The sequence below is a fragment of the Gymnoscopelus microlampas genome (assembly GCF_963454915.1).
Source record: "Gymnoscopelus microlampas genome assembly, chromosome: 3".
Lineage (NCBI taxonomy): Eukaryota > Metazoa > Chordata > Actinopteri > Myctophiformes > Myctophidae > Gymnoscopelus > Gymnoscopelus microlampas.
The window spans coordinates 46,760,961-46,782,394 of record NC_139940.1 but is presented as its reverse complement, the minus strand read 5'-3'; the positions used below and the strand labels follow the sequence as shown (position 1 = coordinate 46,782,394).

The 21,434-nt window shown below is 43.0% G+C and overlaps 2 protein-coding genes across 2 annotated transcripts; one reads left to right on the top strand and one right to left on the bottom strand.

The window, feature by feature from the left end:
• Window positions 1-2,515: 2,515 nt before the first annotated feature.
• nr0b2a (nuclear receptor subfamily 0, group B, member 2a) lies at window positions 2,516-4,097 on the top strand. The gene is made up of 2 exons (XM_084051973.1): window positions 2,516-3,090; window positions 3,413-4,097. The coding sequence occupies exons 1-2, from the start codon at window positions 2,556-2,558 to the stop codon at window positions 3,652-3,654; spliced, it is 777 nt and encodes a 258-aa protein (XP_083908099.1). The 5' UTR covers window positions 2,516-2,555; the 3' UTR covers window positions 3,655-4,097.
• Window positions 4,098-7,393: 3,296 nt separating this feature from the next.
• On the bottom strand, window positions 7,394-21,273 carry kdf1a (keratinocyte differentiation factor 1a). Its single transcript, XM_084053781.1, has 4 exons — window positions 20,887-21,273; window positions 17,811-18,984; window positions 11,505-11,579; window positions 7,394-8,358 (listed from the first exon to the last, which is right to left on the bottom strand). Exons 2-4 carry the CDS (start codon window positions 18,898-18,900, stop codon window positions 8,267-8,269), a joined length of 1,257 nt encoding a protein of 418 aa, XP_083909907.1. The 5' UTR covers window positions 18,901-18,984; window positions 20,887-21,273; the 3' UTR covers window positions 7,394-8,266.
• Window positions 21,274-21,434: the final 161 nt, after the last annotated feature.

Here is a 21,434-nt window from a genome sequence, read left to right as displayed (position 1 = left end):
AGTTTCTATTCAAACGAGTTATACCAGTGGTTGTGGTTCCCAACCCACAGTTAAATTGCTGAGTTATACAGTCATTTTAGTTTCCGTTTTCCTGCAGTCCACTGATAATGTATGGAAGACTCACTGACTCACAGAACATTTGTTATTTTATTTAGCACATAATGTACTGTTTTGTAAATGCACATATGAGCTCCTCTCACAGTTCCAATGCCATCATCAAGTATGCTGACAAAACAACACAACAATGATGGGCCGCCGGGCCGGATTGTATACTGCCTACAGAGACGAGGTCAGATCACTGACACTTTGGTGTCAGGAGATGATTAATCTCTCAAGACAGATCCATTCCACTTTTTTTCTCTTGATTGATAGATAAACCTTTATTGATCCTATACTCCTGTGTTCACTTATTCTGTTTTAATAAACGTGATATCGTACCACCAACGTAGGACCCACAAGGACACTTTACCATAAAACTTAGATGAGTAAGTAAGACAGTATGATGTTGGCCCGGATGGTTGGCGTAACCGTCTGGGCACCTGGGTTAGTAATCCAGCCTGACACCGTGTCGCGGGTTCGACTCCCGTCCCGACGACCTTTGCTGCGTGTCACCCCCCCATCTCTCTCCCCATTTCCTGTCAGCCTACTGTTCCTATCAATAAAGGCAGAAAAAGCCCCAAAAAAGACTTTAAAAAAAGACAGTGTGATGATGAGTTGTACTTTTGATCACATTATTTGACTGAGCACATCTTCTGCATTTGTGGCACCCATTTGGAAAAATGAACACGGCCTGTGTGCTACAGTATGTTTAATTGATTACGTGTGTCCATGGCACGTGTGTCCATGGCACATGGCATTTTTAATTTAGCATGTTCGAAGGCCCACAATTCAATGTCATCTCTGAGATTGAGTCCTCTTCGATAAGGCAAGGCACATTTCAACAACAAGGCAATTCAAAGTGCTTTACATAAAACATTAAGACGTCAAGCATTAAAGGAGTATTTTTTTTATTATCAATTACTCACCCAATGAAGCCTTTGCATTCATGGAGATTTTTTTGTCTGTTAACTGTGCCACAGAGAGGTGGTAACATTGCTGAAATTCTCAAAGAAAGAGAAGCATATAGTGTATAGATTGCAGACTTTATCCTCCAAATGAGTGAACGATGAGATTCCATGTCATTGTTCACGTGTCTCTGGTGTCCACATGTCTCTGGTGGGAACAAATAGACCTATTCAGGGTGCACCCAAGATACAGTACAGGCATTTCATGAGATAGGCAATTTCTGTAAGTAGACATCATGTATGAAACATGGTGTCTCACAGTTACCTTTCCTTATGTGTGGACTATAATATGACAGATGGCACACTTCCTGTTCAATGAGGAGAATAATAATTGTCTATTTAGAACAGATCGTCAAAGTGTTTTTTTTTAAAAAGGCCCACTTGCAACCCACAGGTAGAGTATCACTGAACGTATATTTAATATAAAAATAAATAAGGGTTGGTTATACAGTATGCCTCAAGGACTTAACTTATAGGTCATTGCCCCCCTCTTGGCTTTGGCCTCGTTCCACCTCCGTTGGCAGTGAGCTGGCAGTGTGAGTTGGCTGATTACCTCTGCAGTCCTTGGTAGCTTGGTACTGCCTGGGTTAACCCATTCAATCCGGGAACGCATCTGTGTCATTTTAAGATTTCTTTGGCTATTAAAAAATAGCAGATGTACAAGCTCATAGCTCGGCACTTGTAGATCTGCTATTTTTTGAAAAATCATGGAAAATGTGTGCAATTGAATATATTTTTTCAAGCGAACATTTGTAACTCAAATCTTTGCTTCTGGGGGTCCCTGTAAAAAAACATTTTGAGATGTGGGTCCGTGGCCAAATACATTTTGGGGGGTCCGTGACATGGAAAAGTTGGAGCACCACTGATACAGCAACATACGCAATTTTCAGAAAACTGTTAGGATTTAGAAGACATTTGTAGAATCCCCAGAAGCAAAGATTTGAGTTACAAATGTTTGCTTTAAAAATATATATATTCAAAGATTTGCACAAGTGTTCATGATTTATTTTTAAAAAATAGCAGAACTACTACTTGTATATCTGCTATTTTTTAATAATTTAAGTATTAATAATTTCTTAAATATTATTTTTTTAATATTTAAGAAATCTTAAAATGACACAAATGCGTTCCCGGATTGAATGGGTTAATGACACAGGCTCAGAGATAAGGCCCACCGCACCTGATATCCAGGCATTTCTCCAGCAGTTCCTCTTTCATTGAGGAAAGCTTATCTTAACTTCCCAGGGATTGCTCAGTCAGTTGCTCAGCAATACAGTGAGTTGTTTTTCACCCGAACGGGGAGTATTGACAAGTCAAGGTCCACGAGGCTGGGAGGGTTGGTCTTATAAATAGAGGCATCACAGCACACAGAGGCACCAGTAAGCCTACAGCCGGAGACCTCGACATAGTGAGGAGGAGGACAGTATAGCGTTTGAGCTGAATTGAGAATTTAAAACCAGCGACTGCACCGATCTCTCTACAGGCCTCGACATGGAGAAGGGGTGCCACTGCTCAGATCACAGTGATCGACACTCAAACGCCATCCTCTACAACATCCTGAGCCGAAAGGATAGCGGCACCTGCAATCAGAACAACAATAACTACAACTCAAAGCCACACGGGTGCAATTGTGAGACGCGGCGGACAGTCTGCTTGAAAAGGCCGTCGGAGGTTTGCCAGGAAGCCTCTGCGGTCCTGGTCAAGACCATTCATTTCATGAAGAGCTTACCTGCGTTTAACCAGCTCCCGCCAAACGACCAGTTCTCGCTCCTTAAAAGCAGCTGGGCTCCGCTCTTCATCCTGGGTCTGGCCCAGGAGGGTGTGGACTTCGAGGTGACCGACAGCCCCGCCGACAGCATGCTGAAGAAGATCCTGCTCAACTGCAAAGAGAACGCTGAGACGGAGAGGGAGCAGCCCACCATGGCCGGCGTCAGCAAGCTCAAGTCCTGCCTCAAGAAGTTCTGGAGTTTGGATCTGAGTCCCAAGGAATATGCGTACCTCAAAGGGACCATGATATTCAATCCAGGTTAGTGTTCATCTGCTGGCGCGAACGAACGAATGAATGGCATGGCATCACATCACTTGATTAAATCCCTCGACAATCACTCAGATTCTTTCATGTGCAGTATTGAGAATAATAATTTGATTGATTGATTCATTTACCTTTTCATAGACAAAAATGCCTTTACAAGAACATATATTTGTACATATCTGTCAAAAGGATAAAACACAAAAAGTCTTGAGAGCTTATTTCCATTGTGGTCCTTTACGATCACAATGGGAACATATTATCTTTGCACCGTATATGTAATTTTGGTCACTTACATATTTTGGTTTTCTTCTTCCAGACGTACCAGACTTAAAGGCAGCCGTGTTCATCGAGTGCTTGCAGCAGGAGGCCCACAACGCCCTGAAAGAAGTGGTCCAGCCCCTCCATCCCTGGGACGAGGGCCGCTTCGCCCGCATCCTCCTCACCGCCTCGTCGCTGCAGACCATCACGCACGGCCTGGTCACGGAGCTCTTCTTCAGGCCCGTCATCGGCGAGACCAACCTGCTGGAGCTGCTGGTCGACATGCTGTTCTACAGATGATGAAGGCAGAACGGCCCATCATGTGCTCGCTTCTTAAACACTTCTAAACCCCTGCATCCGTATCGTGGGGAAAGCTCAATACGCAAGAAAATAGCAGATCGAAAAGCTTACAACCGAGCTTGTCGATCGGCTATTTTCTGCGAAAGCTTTCCCCACAATAACAGAAAAGACACTAGTATGGGGTTTAAGTGGTTAGAATGTCCCCCGGGACAGTTTAAGAACAGACTTATAGTGGGCTGAGAAGTGTAGAAGCTTTTTTCTTGACCTGTTGTTCGGACATGAAAAGAAGACATTTGGGTCAAGTGTGGACTGCACAAATAAGCACTGATGTATATTGGAGACAAAATAAATAATGTGACCCGATGCACATTAAATTGTTTTCTGTTGGGGAAAGAAAAAGATGAATTAGGATCAGAATTAAGGTCACTGTTCCTACAGTTGTACAGAATTCAATTTTTGCTGTGGCACACAGTTCCAAAACGTTCTGCTCAGTACAAACAGACTGTATCCGTTATGAATTATGATTATGGGACTGACCTTTAAGGTCAGTCCCATAATCGTAATCATAATTCATAACAGTGTCCTAACACTGTCGATCGGGTAATGGTGTTATACTGAACGTACCTTAGGTGTGCTTGAATGTTGTTAATGTTTTGTAAGCATCCACGGAATGCTTTTTTCCTTCCTTTTTTCAAATAAATATATTTTTGTACAAGAACGACGTCTATCTCAATGTTTGAAAACACATCACAGTGAGCCATCGGCAAAGACAAAACACACTAACAGAATATTTATCTTTGAGGGCATCCACATGAGAATGCTAAACATTTTTTATGATTTACAAATCTGGCAAGGCACAATACACGGTGTATGAATAATAAAAGTCAAACTGGCAGGATATGTTGCTAATTTACACTATAAATTATACTTCAAAGGAAAGTAAAGCGCTCAATGGGATCTCTCATGCAAAAGGTACAGTAGTAGTAGCTGATGTTAGGAGAGAATTAAAACAGATAAAAAGCCTGAATGGCTAGTTATTTATGGAGCAATTAAAAAGCAACATGGCTCGGACCCAGACAGTCAGAGGACATCTCCTTGTTTTTTGTTTTTTTACCACGGAACATTACGAACCCCAGTTACATTACATTTAGCTTTTGTCAGTGTTTTGCTCTGTGTTTCTCAAAGTGGGGCCCAGAGACTCTCAGGAGTCCTGGGGGGGTTCCCAGGGTGTCCCCAGAACATTTGTTAATATACAATAGCATCAAAATCAGTTTCACCACTTTAACCCCATGTACATTGGCATTCTGTGCTCACTCACATTTGGCTATTTTCCAAAAACATATTATTTGAAACATTTTTACAACACAAATCTTTATATGGGTGGTCGCTGGTACAGGGTCCGCAACCAAATACATATAAATGTGCGTGTCCTTGACACAAAAAAAAGGCTTGAGAACCTCTGGTTTAGCTCATACTTGTGCAATTGGCAGGTAATCTGCTACAAACGGTAGTCACTCACTCAGCAGCACAGTGCTAGTGTGACACACACAGAGTCAATGACACAGAGGTGGATGACTCCACACAAGACACCCTGCCGGCGGTGAGCTCTGTGTCATGAACTCTGCTATTGGCCTATTAACTATCCTGGTATCAGACTAAATACAGAAGCATGGCTGGAAAAAACCCACGCTCAGGAATTGAAGCTAAAATACGATTTAGCATTACATTTTGACTAGGGCATTCCTTGGGAATTGGCCAGCAATGGCTTTATCGGTCTCCACTTTTGGGAAAAACGTGTGAAATTGTGAATTTAAGCATACATTTGTTTTGTCTTTGTGTTTCAGTGATGCTTTGTCTCCCTCTTGAGGTGGTATTTCACCTGTGTTTGCTTTAGTCTTGACAGCAATGGAACAGTGGCAAGCAAACCTAGGAGAGAGGAAAGAAAGAGGTTCACGTTAACATGGAGTTCTGCTTTCAGTTAGAATAAACATAGTGAACGATACGCTGCAACACTTTTACATGGAAATGTAATTGAGGGGAGGCAAATTTCCATGCCTAATGAAATGTTCTAAAAAAAAACTACCAGACTAACTTGGCTTAATTAGATACAGTACGGTGGTTAAGAAAAAAAAGCAGCTTATGAAAAATGTTGATATATTTAACAGGTTGTTACATTTTGTCCTTACCTTGGTTTTTAGTTGTGAAAGAGACAGCGCTTTACACGATATCACATACAGGTAAAACAGGAATGTGACAGAAGGGGCAGGGAGCCAGGAGCAGGGGGGGGGGGGGGGGGGGTTTATACAGTTTAGGGCCACACACACAAAAGACGGTAAATTAAGGACTGTGTATCAGGACTTTAAGACACCGAGAAGAGAAGCTCCCCCGAAATCATAGTTTTGAACTTTCTCCAGCGATTCCTTTTGCCCCTGTAATAGATGGATGACAAAGAACAAACCCCAGGATTTTATTTCCTTTTCTTTTGTTGGAACCAGCCAAACAAGTTCCTCTCTTTTGCTGATGGCGGAAAAAGCCTGCCTCCTACAACAGGGTGACCTCAGGGGGAGAACAGCCTGGCTGACAGCAGTAATCTTAAGCCTCATACCGGTTATACTTCGTCCTACGGCCGTGCTGCTCGCCACAGATAACTGATTTTCTTTTGTAAGAAAATGTGTCACGGTGTGTCGCCGCAAACATTTTACCATTTAAGTTACGCTGCGTATTCGAAAATGGCTGATCTACAACACACAACGATTTGCATGGCGGTGTGCTATGAGATTGTAGATCGGCTATATTTAGGACAGAATTTTGACAAATGTTGAACATTGTTGAACATATGTTGAACATAAACGTGTGAAATGGACATTCTGCATAATGAGCACTTTTACTTTTGGTATTTTTCGTATATTTTGATGCCAATACTTTTGTACTTTAAATACAGGGCTTTTACTTGTATCATGGTAACTGTCCTACTTTTACCTAAGCCAAAGATCTGAGTACTTCTTCCCCCACTGCAACCTTGGCAGGGCAGAGCTGACTGACAGACAGACTTGCCCTGCGTTGACAGACAGACTAAAAGCCTCGGTGACACCTGGTCGCGCATCACGTTGTTGCGCACCGAAAATAGCCGATCCACAAGCTCAGAGCGCGTCGCAGCGCGACGCGTTCTGAGCTTGTAGATCGACTATTTTCTGTGCTGCGCTTCACCGGCGCGCAACCAAGTGTAAACCCGGGCTTCAAGGTGTCTGGTGCAAGAGGACAGGAAATCGCAGGTGTCGCAACAACAACAACACACACAGAGCTCTTTACAACACATTAACTGGGGCTGATGAGGACAGCGTGTTACTTTTAAGTATGTCGTCTGTCCAGTCCACAATTCTGTAAGGCTTCATAAAAATACTTGTAATAGCTAAGAGACGAACGGTGTTGTTACGTGCCAAAGTGTAGCTAATCCAACTAAGCTGCATCATATGGGAAAAAGACAAAGTTGAAACCTTATCATCATGCGTGGAAGGGCCTTTCACACCAAGCACTATAGCTATAAAGATAATAGTTTTAATAATCGTTATTAGCCCAGGTGGTTGGCAGAGTTCACGACACGACTAATAGTTCACCATAATGTGAACTGTATGTTTCACAACGGTGAGCGACATAGTTCGTTATCATTATAGTTATCGTGCTTGGTGCGAGCGACCCTTAAGACGTGAAAACAGACAAGCAAATATATTCTTCTTTTTTTTTATTTTGATAAAAAGTAAGACTTTAAAGTGAATACTTTTTTTTAAAAGGTGACCCGATGCCGTAAATGGTCTGAACAGCCCAGTAACAATGACTTTAAAAAATATATATTTACATCATAATATGGCTTAAAAATACATTTAAAAAATACTCAAAGACAAAAGGACACAGGTCCAAATGTAAGATATCATTCATACCCATGCAAAAACACACGCATTCACTTGCATATACACTCACTCACTCACAAGAACACGGACGGTAAAATGTTTTCATAATCAGTCTATCTCGTGGCCTGAGCTACAGTTGCATGGAGTGTTCACCCATTTCTTTTTACAGCACAGAGTGACAGGACACCGCTAGTATAAAAACAACTTGCAAAATTGCATGCAAATAGATGGAGAGAGAAAAAAAATCAACTCTCTTTTCCTTATCTAAAAAAACAGAAGGCAAAAAAATCCCTTTGCCGTCCGCATAATGTCTGTGCAGAAGTGGACTATTTTGGAGGAGAGATAGGGCCGCCGGTCGGGTCATGCGAGCATGACAGTTGCGGAGCCACCTCTTGTGACACTACACTGTAGGTGTGAGTGAGTGTGACTCACACAGAGGTCTGTGAATTTCAAGGACAGTTCGATAGCAGAGACATTGTTCTGGGAGGACCACTGAACCACTGGCGGGAGGGAGAGCTCACACAATAAAAAAAAAAAACTGCCCATGCGGTACAAGGTGCTCCGGTCGGTAACAACATTACTCCTTTTAGCGGCCGGGCCAGTTCAGATGACAGCAGAAGGAGGAGCCGGTCCATCGACCAGCTGGTTTACACGGTCCGTCCGGCTGGCTGGTTGGTTACTAGTGGGTTTTCCCTCCGTCCGGCTGTTCACAGTACATAGAGCAGGGGAGCGCCAGAGGAGTCCGTCTCAGTCTCATGGTGGTAGGGAGAGTAAGCCGTGGCCGTACTGGAGGAATAGGCTGCAAGAGGAAAATAAACCACTATCAACCATTTTAAGCCCAATAGACTTTCTTGTAAGGCGAATGGCGAAGACTGTTGATCTACAGAGCTCACGACAACTTGTAGATCTGTTTTTTTACTTGATTTTTGAAGTGAATTATTTTGAAAATGTTGCACATGAGATGCCTAAAATAGGGACACCAGGTTGAAAGCACTGTAAGAACACTGCGACTGCTTCTCCTTTTTTAACCTTGCCTCGTGGCGGCATGCTATGTACACAGTCACACCTGCATATGATGCTAATATTCTAAATAACATGTATTTACACACCTGCATATGATGCTAATATTCTAAATAACATGTATTTACACACCTGCATATGATGCTAATATTCTAAATAACATGCTATGTACAGACCTGCATATGATGCTAATATTCTAAAGAACATGTATGCACACACCTGCATATTATGCTAATGTTCTTAACATCATGCCCATACCAGCTACTAGTTATCGGTATACTGTATATCTTTTTTGATTATTTGAGCCGTCTCTATCCTGTCTTGTACTTTTCTCTCCTGCTCTTACTCTACAAAAAAAAGAAGAAGAAAAATAAAGAAGAAGAATTTCACCCACTTCTTTACACCAGTAAACCTGTGATGTGACACTAACAAAAGGTTATTCTGAAAGCGGTTAAAACAAAAACAAGCATATCTCACAAAACCAAAAACAATGCATCAGAAGTGTTGCTCAGCGGTGTGTGTAAGAGCATTACGACAACAACAGTTACAGAGTTTTAACCCGAGAACACCTGGCACATTCCCAGGCCAAAGATTGTGAGAAGATAAACGCGGTGTACCCCCATTCAAAAGACAACGTAACCGGATACGCCCACCTTTTCTCTCTTTTTTTTACAGGGTTACCACTGAACAAACAAGAAAAAGGGTTCCCGTTTGCACGGTGAGCTTGTCTCGTAACCGGAGTCGTTCGCGAAATTACTTAATAAACCATCGGGACATTATGTGGCAAGTATTTAATGTGACCTGATCCGCGGGTCTAGTGAGGGGTGTGAAGCCCCCCTCTCCACCTCCTCCTCCTCCCCCCAGAGGGGAAACGGAGGTTTGGGTGGTGGGTGTAGGGTGTTGGGTGTAGGGTGGCAGAGGGGACGGAGGGGGCTAGCTAATGAGCGAGGGATTGCGATACGTGGGAGAAAAAAATAAAGAGTGAGGAATGTGGGGACTTTACTCTTCCAGCAGTCACATCAAAGCCAGGTATGCCACGGAAAGCAGAGAAGAGGTGAGAAAACGCCCGCAGCTGCAGGCAGCCAGTACAAAAGAGAGAGCATGAGGAGAGCATGAGGAGTACAGAGATGTTGGGTCTCTCAGTCAGGACTGTTCAGTCAGAGAGGTTAAGCTTGATTTATACCACTTTGCAGGTCGTAAATAGCAGATCTAGGTAAAGATATTGAGCTTGTCGGTCGGCTGTTCGGCGTTCGAGAAGAATGGGATCACATTTGACAGCGAGATCCATTTTATCGTCAAGTATGCTCTCCCATTCTTCCAGACTAATATACTTCTGTTCTGCATAGGGACTTCTGTGCCAACAAGTTTACCTGCCGTAAGTAAGCCTTGCCGAGCCATGTGGCCCATAGGGCAGGAGCCTATCTCCTGTTTCTGTAGTGTGAGGCAGCTTGATGTACAAGCACAGCCCCTGGACATGATGCTAGTATGTCGCAGGGACTTACCCCCCCCAATCCAACCCTTGATGCCGAGTGCCAAAAGGAAGGCATTGGGTCCCATTTTTAGAGTGTTTGGTATGACCCGGCCAGGTATCGAACTCTGACCTCCCAACCTCAGGGCGGACACTCTAACCACAAGGCTGCTGCGACCCACTGTAACTACAGTTAAGAACATGCAAAAATTCTGAAGGGGCAGAATTATAGCAGGGGCCATGTTAAGTATTTACCCCAGAAGTGACATCTGCATTGCACACATATATTTAAAAAGAGCGATTATTTGTATTTATGAAACGAAATGAAATTAATGTGTAGCTCAGTAATATCCCACTTTACATTAAGGGGAAACACTGTATATTTCTTGTCAATTATTTGTGCCGTTATGGTTATTGAAAATTACACTTATTCACTAGCTTCTGCTGCCACTTAACTTGAAAAAGGTCCTGTCTGTTTCACCCAAAGTGTTTAATAAAACAAAAGCGCCAATAAAAGAGCCTCTTATCCAAAGCACTTTACAATGTGCATTACATTCTCTCTCACACACACACACACACACACACACACACACACACACACACACACACACACACACACACACACACACACACACACACACACACACACACACACACACACACACACACACACACACACACACAATACTGTTTTGCTAACTATATGACCTTTGACAGTGGTATTAAAAACTACCAGCTCATTGCCATAAGATTAAGATATCTCTCTTTTAACAATATTAAATTGGATGCTACAGTATGCTGTCACAAGTCACAACTACCTAGCAAGCCAGAAGGATACACAACAGATTGAGGGATAACATTAGCTACCTGCTACAAGCCAACTAGCCTGCAAAGCAAAAGCAAACTATGCCTATATTTCAATAAAATGTGTATCACTAATCTTCACATTTCATTTTCACATGTTAGAAAGAGGCACTGCTGCTCTACTAAACTGTTCGAAAACAAACACACTGTTTAAGCTGTAGCCAATCTCCTCCATGATTGAGTGCCTGCATACTAAACTACCTGCTGTTGCACCACTATTGGAAGAAACCAATACTATAGGCTCTTAGCTAAGAGAGAGACAAAGCAGGGACCCCCAATACATATGTTGTATAAAATTAGCTAAAAATGTAGCTTTTTGGGGAGGGGAATGCTTTATGACACAAATAGAAGAATATGTTTGAACCATTATATGAAATGATCGTAACTACATTACTGTAAAAAAATACATATATACATATTTTGTGCACCCCAAAAACTGTGCCCCCTCAGTTTCAATATGGCAATATGCCACTGTTTAAGAAGTGTTATTCCTCTGTGTACATCACTAACACTAATGACCCGACCCAAAGCAAGAAGAGCGTGTTTGACTGTGAACACATGCAGTTGAATGAAGGCCCTCCTCAGTGACTTACTTCTCCCACTGTAGTGTCTCATCTTCCTGGCTAGTTCATCCGACGACGTCTCCTCTGACACCTTCACCTCAGGCACTGTGACGGAGAACAAGGCACAATGAGAAAATGAAAAATGTGTTAATTGTCTTCCTCTTTCTGTTAATTATTTTCCTCTTTCTTCCACTGTGTTTCTTTTGCTTTTTTTTGTTGCTTTTGTTGCTTGTTGTATTTACATTACATGTAAGAATATGTATTGTTCATTAATATGCGCTGTCCATCCACAAATCATGTTATGTGACACAACAGTGTCACATCACTCCAGTCCTGGCCTCTTTGCACTGGCTTCCTGTTCATTTCAGGGTCCAGTTCAAGCTCTCTTATAGAACTCAGGCCCTGGAATACTTAAAGAGATAGATCACCCATTTTTTTTATTTGTTTCTATCGATTAGTCACCCCATGGAGTGTTCATGGATATCTTTTTGTTTTTTGTCGCATTCCTAAGCCAATAATATGATGCCCAGCGGATCGGTAGGCAGCGGTTCCGGTAGGAGCCGCTGCATGCACAGTCGCTACTGCGGGATAAAATGAATGATTCTATTCTATAGCATCATTTAATAAGCCTGTAATGGTTAAGCTCAGACTTGTCCAGGAGAACGGAAGCTCCGAGGATCTGAGCCTATGATGGAGGAACAATCTTTACCTGTCCTTGACATGAAACGGGAACTTGAATAATCAAAAGAATGTATTCAGTCAGATGAAACGTTTTTTGTTTAAATAAAATTAAGGTAGCCTACATGAAGAATGTGACAAGTAGTATAGGCTAGCCAAAGTTTTACCGTGTCTGGTACCAATACAAATAAATAAACTGGTCTGAACTTGTAGATCTGCTACTTTCGCATTAAAACGGCGATAACAAAGGAACGCCGGCTTGCACCGCATACAACGCTGCCTGGCCAGGAGTCGGTGCGTTGCTTCCCGGCCTGCCTACGACCGACAGACCTCCGCCGCGGAGGCACAAGGGGGCTATTGCCTCCTCCCATGCCCACCAGGGGAAGCTCCGCTCCGGGTAGTGGAGCCGGGCGGCCCCTGGTCCATGCCCGGGCGTAGGCGGGAACCAGACTTTTATTCAGGTCCCATGTAAACAGATGAGTGGAACAGATTATGAATCTCTATTCGGAATGAGTTCATTCTGAATTAATGTATGATGTCCATGTAACAAAAAAAGTATTTTTGGGGGTGAACTATCCCTTTAACTGACCTGCTCCCACGTGGGGCCCTAAGGTCTGCTGAACAAGATCTGTTAGAAGTTCCCCACACTAAAACTAAAAAAAAAAATCACACCCTGTGTGAATGAAGCGGTGCCTTTGGGGCGGGGCTTAACTCATTTCAGTTCGTCCCTATTGGTGGTCTGAGTCCACTTACCAAATTTGTACTTGGTAGCATGCTGCAAACTGGAATGATGGCTGTTTAAAATCCCATGCTCATCCCGTGCTCATACGGGCGGACGGACATAACATACGCGGGGGGTCCCTGGACCCCTCTTTGATAACTTCAGCAATTCATGCTCGTCCCTATTGGTGGTCTAAGTCCACATACCAAATGTGGACTTGGTGGCATGCTGCAAACTGGAGTTATAGCTGTTTAAAAGCCCATGCTCATCCCGTGCTCATACGGGCGGACGGACATAACATACGCTGGGGGTCCCTGGACCCCTCTTTGATAACTTCAGCAATTCATGCTCGTCCCTATTGGTGGTCTAAGTCCACATACCAAATTTGGACTTGGTGGCATGCTGCAAACTGGAGTTACAGCTGTTTAAAATCCCGTGCTCATCCCGTGCTCATACGGGCGGACGGACATAACATACGCTGGGGGTCCCTGGACCCCTCTTTGATAACCAGTGGCACGTGTGGCCAATGATAGGAGAGATGGCATAGGCAATCTCCAAGTCCGTGTGTGTGTGTGTGTGTGTGTGTGTGTGTGTGTGTGCGTGTGTTTGTATGTGTTGCTTCTTTGCCGTGCTCATCCCGTGCTCATACGGACGGACGGACGGACATACGGACAAAGTCAAGTGTAGAGCGGTTGGCACCGCTAAAAAGGTGACAAAGCCTTTCAGGCTGTAGCTCCCAAACTTTGGAATGCTCTTCCACAGGTCTTGAGAAGCTGCAGCCTCGGTGGACATTTTTTAAGAACAACCTTAAAACGCTACTACTGTATTTGAACAAGCATTTGCAGATGTTACATGATTTTATTTCCATGCTTGTGTTGTTATTTTCTGTCCTGCTTGAGATTAATTGCACAGGCCTTTTCTGTTCCAACTGCTTTAATACCTTGTTTTGTTTTTAATCTCACTGTATGTAAAGCACTTTGTTAGTTCTCTTTGTGAGAAGTGCTTTATAAATAAAAAGTACTTACTTCCTTACTGGGGGGAACAAAGAGTTCGGGGCAAAACAATGGCATTCAATCAGTGACACAAATTGTTGTCCGTGACTTGGGCTCTCATAATATACTTACTTATTTTTTCCCCGCTTTCTTTTCTTTACCATACAATATGCACAACCCTTTTGACCTAATTATACTCTTTTTTTTCTCACTCAGTTAAATCTACAGGGATTTGCAGCTTAAAAAGTGTGTGCGGCAGACAAAACAGCTTCAGCCGCGTTCCACAAGAAGAACACATTAGTCGAGCATTAGTCATAATGTGAAGACAGGTGACATGATTGTCATATCTGGTATGTTAGACAGGGTGGAGAATAAGACTAAAGGTATTAAATAGTTGTACTGTAACTAAGGCTTTGTTATGAAACGGTAGGTAGGATATCGTATAGCAAAATAACTGAAACGCCCATCCCTGCTCTCCAGTGTCACACACACGTTCCATTCTTTATTTTTGAGGTGGCGTACATTTATTCAAAGTACATACTTAACTAATACCGCGTGTTCTAAGCCATTTGATAGGTCGGGGCATAATCAAGTAAGTTCATGCACAGGTTTGCGGTGGTTTAATTCAGTGGTTCACAAACATTTTAGCTCTATACCCAAAATAGAAATCTGATGTCTCCCCTGGACCCAAACTAAGTGAAAATAGCAGATCTACAAGTTCACAATGTGGCGCGATGCGACGCGTTGTGAGCTTGAAGATCGGCTACTTCCACTAACTTCTTTTTAGATCTTATTTATGAAATTCTTTTGAAAAATGTTTGAATTCGATATTAATAATTAGATCGATTTTTCCAAATCTTTATAGGAAACTAAAAATAAATCAAATGGGTCCTAACCCACTGTTTGGGAAACAGGTGGTTTAATTGATTACATTTAGTTAGGGTCATGCATTGTTAGTATTGTTCAGTGGTGTAAAGTAACTAAGTACATTTACTCAAGTAGTGTACTTAAGTCCAATTTTTAGGTACTTTTACTTTACTGGAGTATTTCCAATTGTCTATACTTTTACTTCTACTCCACTACATCTCAGAGGCAAATATTATACTTTTACTCCACTACAATCATTTGAAAACTTTAGTTACTAGTTACTTTGCAGATATAAATGATTATAAAACATAAAAAACATACATTAACCACTTTAGCCCTATTTTATACGTAGGCTATTTGAAAATAGCAGATCTACAAGCTCACAACGTGTTGCATCTTGACGCGGTGTGAGCTTGTAGATCTGCTATTTTCAAACATTTTAGCACTTTTACTTTTGGTAAGTATATTTTTTATACCAATACTTTTGTACTTTTACTCAAGTAAATTTTGGATTCCGGACTTTTACTTGTAACAGAGTACTTCTACATTGCAGTATTGATACTTTTACTTAAGTAAAACATTTAAGTACTTTTTACACCACTGGTATTGTTACGGTTAGGGTAAGGATCTGGGGTTGGTCACCATTCCACAGAGCACCCTTAACCCATTAAGACCGCGAACGCATCTGTGTCGTTTGAGATTTCTTTGGCTATTCAAAAAATAGCAGATATACAAGCTCATAGCGCGGCGCTACTGTATGAGCTTGTAGATCTGCAAAAAAAATATCAAATTGTAGAAAATGAGTGCAAATCTTTGAACATATATGTGTTCTAAAGCGAACACTTTAACTCAAATCCTTTTTTTAGATATGTATTTGGCCACGGACCCCCATCTCAAAGATTTGAGTTACAAATGTTCGCTTAAAAAAAAAAAAAAAAAATATATATATATATATATATATACATATATACACATATATACATATATACATATATACATATATACATATATACATATATACATATATACATATATACATACATACATACACACATACACACACACACACACACACACACACACACACACACACACACACACACACACACACACAGATTTGCACACGGTTTTTCAAAAATAGCAGATCTACAAGCTCATAGCGTGGCTATGAGCTTGTAGATCTGCTATTTTTGAATAGCCAAATAAATCTTAAAAATGACACAGATGTGTTCCCGGTCTTAATGGGTTCAAATTTAACCCATTCAAACAATTATATGAAGATAGGTGAAATGGTCCTTTAACGGTTAAAGGACAATTTCACCTATCTTCATATAATTGTTCCTCCCTAATGCTCATTATAAGATGTCACCGTTCCTGTCTCCACTCTGTGTCTCAGAGATGGGCTATGGACAGTTTAGAAACCTGCCTACTGTACCAGTGACATCATCAGTAGCCAGGTTTTGTAATGTCTTTCTTTTCCTGTTTTTTATTAATGCATGAACAATGGCTTCTATTTCAGCATGAACACTTTCCAGGAAGAGAAAGGCAGTAGTTTGTATTACCTTGGAATGCTTATCGATGATGTCATTGGTAGGTAGATTTCTGAACGGTCTTGAGTTTTAGACGGCATAATCAAGGATTTTTGCCCGCGTTTTTCTGGAGGGTCTATATAGAGCCCACCAATGTGACCCAGAGTGAGTGGACAGAAATGGTGCAATCTTATGATGAGCATTAGTTAGGACCAATTATATGAAGATACGGTTGAAATTGGGTGAAGAGTTCCTTTTAACTGTTTGACGGTGGAAAAAGGAGCCATTCTAGATTAAACCATTAAGACCTGAGGCCGAATCTACAAATGTCTTCTAAAGCCTAACAGTTTTCTGAAATACTTGCTATAATATCAGTGGTTCTCAAACTTTTTCATGTCAAGGACCCCCAAAATGATATGTATTTCCCCCCAATTCTGTGATTTTTAACATAACGTCTCTGTTGGGTGGAAACCTCCAAAAGTAAAAAAAAAAGAAAAAACTGCTACTTTTCAGGATAAAGAAAAAAGAAATAGCAAAGGTAGCAGATCTACAAGCTCAAAACGCGTCGATTCGCGCCGCGTTTTGAGCTTGTGGATCTGCTACTTTTGAGTGACGCTGGCTGATCAAGTAGGGCATTGAGTTACCAAAAAACACAAAAAATGTAGAATATGGAGATAAGACAGCAACGATATGTAAATGAATGCAGTGCAGTGTTATATGACGCGTTATCTTTAATCACCAAATAAATGCATTCATTCATAGTGGCAGGCAGCACAGTGCATGGTGGAGTCAGTGTGACATAGGGATAGGACCATATGAAAATTACATGTCACAATTATTGTGGCAAAAATAATTGCGATTAACGATATTATCACTATAATAAAAAAATGCATGAAACTTAAAATGGCACTTTTGTTAACCACTTGAACCCCCAGCATCCCTATTCTGGGGGGAACGTTCTCCAAAAATAGCCGATCTACAAGCTCACAATGCGTTGCAACGTGTTGTGAGCTTGTAGATCGGCTATTTTTGGCATATAGATTTGTGCAGAGTGAAATAAGAGCGTACCAAATGCACTCTTTACAGGTTTGTTTTATCAAGTATAGAGGGTTTGAAGGGATAATTCAACCAAAACATTACTTGAATTCATGGATATTTTTTTGTTTTTGTCTCATTCTTAAGCCAATAATTTGATAACCAGCAGACCGGTAGGTAGCGGTTCCGGTAGGAGACACAAAGGAGACTCCGCTGCCGGTCATAAAATTATTGGCTTATTTCAAGTCTCCATGGGGTGACTAATCGACAGGAAAAAAGTCATTTTGGGGGTGAACTATCCCTATATTAAGTGGTACTGAATTTGCAGCTCAATAATTCGTATAGTGTATGACGGAGGACAATTTCACGATACATTTAAATCTCCGCGATACGATTAATGTGAGCGTTTTTTTTTTTATCACGATAAACAATAATAACGATTATCGTCCCATCAAATCTCTTACTGTCGCCTCGCCTGCTCTATGAAGGTCATGGTTTGTATAAAATCTCTTACTGTCGCTGCTGAAGGTCATGGTCATGGTCTCGTTGCCGCTGTCAGGAAGGGTCCCGTCGCTCCTGCCGTTGTTGTTGTGCCGCTGCGCCGCCGCCGCCGTCTGCCCCGTGCTCTTGTTCCTCTTGCCCTTGCGGGTGCTGATGCGGATGACGCCGTGCACCAGCTTGCACTCGGCCTCCTGCTCCTCCAGGTTGTAGTCCTGGGCGATGCTGTAGATCAGCTCGCTGATCTCGTTGGTCTTGCGGGAGAACGAGGAGTCCGAGGTGCACTTGGCCAGCTGGTCGATCTGGTGCAGCGCGTACAGCTCCAGCAGCTTCTTGGTGATCAGCGAGTCGATGTCCGTGCCCGTGTCGCTCAGGTCGTCCAGGTCCAGGTCCTCCCTGGAGTACAGGCTGGTGTTGCTGATGGGCCGCTGCTGGCTCTCGCCCTTGCCCTTCTCGCGGCTCCGCTTGGCCGCCGAGTCCGGCGGGAAGTGCCTCGGGTAGACCACGGTCTGGCCGGCGATGCGCACGTCCGGGTAGCGGAAGCTGTCGCTGGCGGGCAGCTTGGTGGTCTTGGCGGGCTTGCCGGACTCGAGGGGGACGCCGCAGGTGGGGTTGGACAGCGCCATGCCGTTGACGGGGTGGCCCTCGCCGCCGCCGCCGCCCGCCTTGGAGGGGTGGTCCGTGGAGCTCTCGTTGACGGGCAGGCAGGGCTCCCGGCTGCCGTAGAAGCCGCACGTCAACACGCAGCAGATGAGCGCCTTGCAGCCGCTCCAGCCCATGGAGGCGCACGAGCCGCAGGCGTGCCGGCCGCCGGCCGCCGTGTCCGCCGAGCCGGGGATGAAGCCGATGGTCTCGGACCCCCGGCCGTTGGTGGTGTTCCGCGGGTGGCCCCCCCTGTGGCTGCTGTGCTGCTTGGACTCGGAGGAGTGGCGGGGGTGGTGGTTGTCCCCCCCGTGGTGGTGGTTGTCCCCCCCGTGGTGGTGGTGTTCCCGCGTGCGCTGGTCCCCGTGGTGGTCCTTGTAGGAGTCCTGGCTGGTGCCACTGTCCCGGGACACAGTTCGACCCTGGCGGTATGCGCCGCCCGCCCTGGAGCTGGAGTGGAGCATTTTGCCGTGATAGGGAGGGGGTGGGGTGGGGCAGGGTGGGGGTGGCCTGTACTGTGGCCAGGGAGGGATCAGAGGACCCGAGACCTGGTGGTGTGGGAGCAGGACAGACAAGTTGAACACAATCAGAATCATCACAGGTGTTTACAGGTGTATACATTAGTTGTTTTGGTGCAAAGCTTCTATCATTCATAGTTTTCAGGAAAGAAACAAGGGGGGGGGGGGAGCAAGGAGAAAAAACATAGGAAGTAAACAGGCCAAACAATATGTACATATATACACATAGCATAAAGATATGTACATATATACACATAAAGATATACATATATATACTCATAGCATAAAGATATATACACATAGCATAAATATATTATGTACATATATACACATAAAGATATGTACATATATACACATAGCATAAAGATCTTATGTACATATATACACATAAAGATATGTACATATATATACACATAGCATAAAGATATTATGTACATATATACACAACGATATTCATATGTACATATATACACAGCATAAAAAGCAGCAAGTAGGCCTCTGTACGTGAGGTACATACGGTGCAACAAGTGGCAACACATCAGTAGGTCCACATAACAGCAGGTATGTACATAAAATAGTGTTTCTCTACCTTTTTCATTTTAGCCCCCGCCCCCCCCCCCCCCCCCCCCCCCCTCTGGGATGACCCAATCTACACTGAAATCCTCAGTGTTCATTTAACTCTGTGAGTGTACAAATGGACATTTGTACACGAACAGTTACAGCCCCCATAAGGGTCCATTCATTCATTGGCCCCTACGTTGAGAAGAACAAGGGACATAAAAACTACTCGTAAACATTCATGAATACATTTTTAACACCACACGCACACGCACACACACACACACACACACACACACACACACACACACACACACACACACACACACTGCCATCAGCCATGTAACCTCCCATGACATGATGACATTCTGTAAATGTCATCATGGCAGGAATGGCGAGAGTAAACAACTCAGAAAGAAAAACATTCCTATAGTGTGATTTTCATTTCCCGTAAGTAAGCGTCTGAATGTAAATAAATAATAGGCTACCAGCAACCATCACAACACTTCAACTCTGTTGGCCCGACCTGTTGCACCCAAAAGCTTATTGTTTGTCTGCTTATACTACATCTGGACACAATGTAAAGGATTATAATGTAGCTACATCTGGACACAATGTAAAGGATTATAATGTAGCTACATCTGGACACAATGTAAAAGGATTATAAACTACATCTGGAGGACACCGTGTAAAGCAGGGTTATTCAACAGGGGGTCCTCAGAGTAACTACAGGGGGTCCGCCAACGTGAATCGAAAATAGCAGATCTAAGTTCACAAGGCCTCGCACTACGAGGCCTTGTGAGCTTGTAGATCGGCTATTTTCGGTTTGTTATAGAGGGGGGGAAAAGAGCAGACCAAGTACAGAGTCAAAGGTCAAGCTGATTAAGTATTGAGGGTTTTAAGTGGCTAAATGTCTGAAAATACACATTAACATGAATCCACATACTATTACTAGTACAAATAATGTGTGAACAAATAAACAAACATCAATTTCCACAAAACCAGTGCTGTCAATGTCAAGTCAATGAAGCTATCTATGAAATCTATGAACACTTGTTATCTGCAACACAATTTTATACGATATGTAATGGGGGGGGGGGGGTCCCTGCTTCATCTCTCTCACTCAGCCAGGGGTCCTGGGACCCCCTGGCGTAAAGGATTATAAGCAACAACTACAACAATTGTTGTAGTTGTTGCTTATAATCCTTTACGTTTTGTTTTTGTTTTTTTTGTTAACAACAAAAACAAAAACAGCAATTAAACCCAAACCACCATATGACATTCATTCACACAACAACGCGTTTCCAAACAGTTTGTGTGTGTGTGTGTGTGTGTGTGTGTGTGTGTGTGTGTGTGTGTGTGTGTGTAACTCACCTCATATGAAGAAACCTTCTGGCTTTGTTGTTGTCGTTTTTGTTCGATTGTTTTAGTTTTTTGACCCGTTTTCTAAACGTTGGATCAGCGGCAGAAAAGAAAAGAAAAGAAAAGAACCACGGAAGTGTCCGAGAGGAAAAGCTTGTTTTATAGTTGTTGTTCTTCTTCTTTTTAGTGAGGGCTGGGAAGAGAAGAAAGAAAGAAAAAGAAAGACAGACTGGACGGCTTTGGACGGCTCTCTAACTGAACTGTCCAGATGGTCTTGGAGATCTCTTTTAGTGCGTGTTTTCCGCCCTCATCTCGCTGTGTTCCGTCTCCTTATGGTGGATGTGTGTGTACTGTGTGTTGTTGTTGCAGTGTGTACTGTGTGTACCCTACCAGTGTGTGTGTGTGTGTATGTGTGTGTGTTTATTACCTGCGGCTACAGGTTATTCCTAAATCCTGCACCCACCTGTGTTGCCAGATTCTACGAGAGAAATAATCAAACAGGTCTATGAAAACAAGCCCCAAAAGAAGAGACTAGGCTACGGCTATTTGAAAATAGCCGA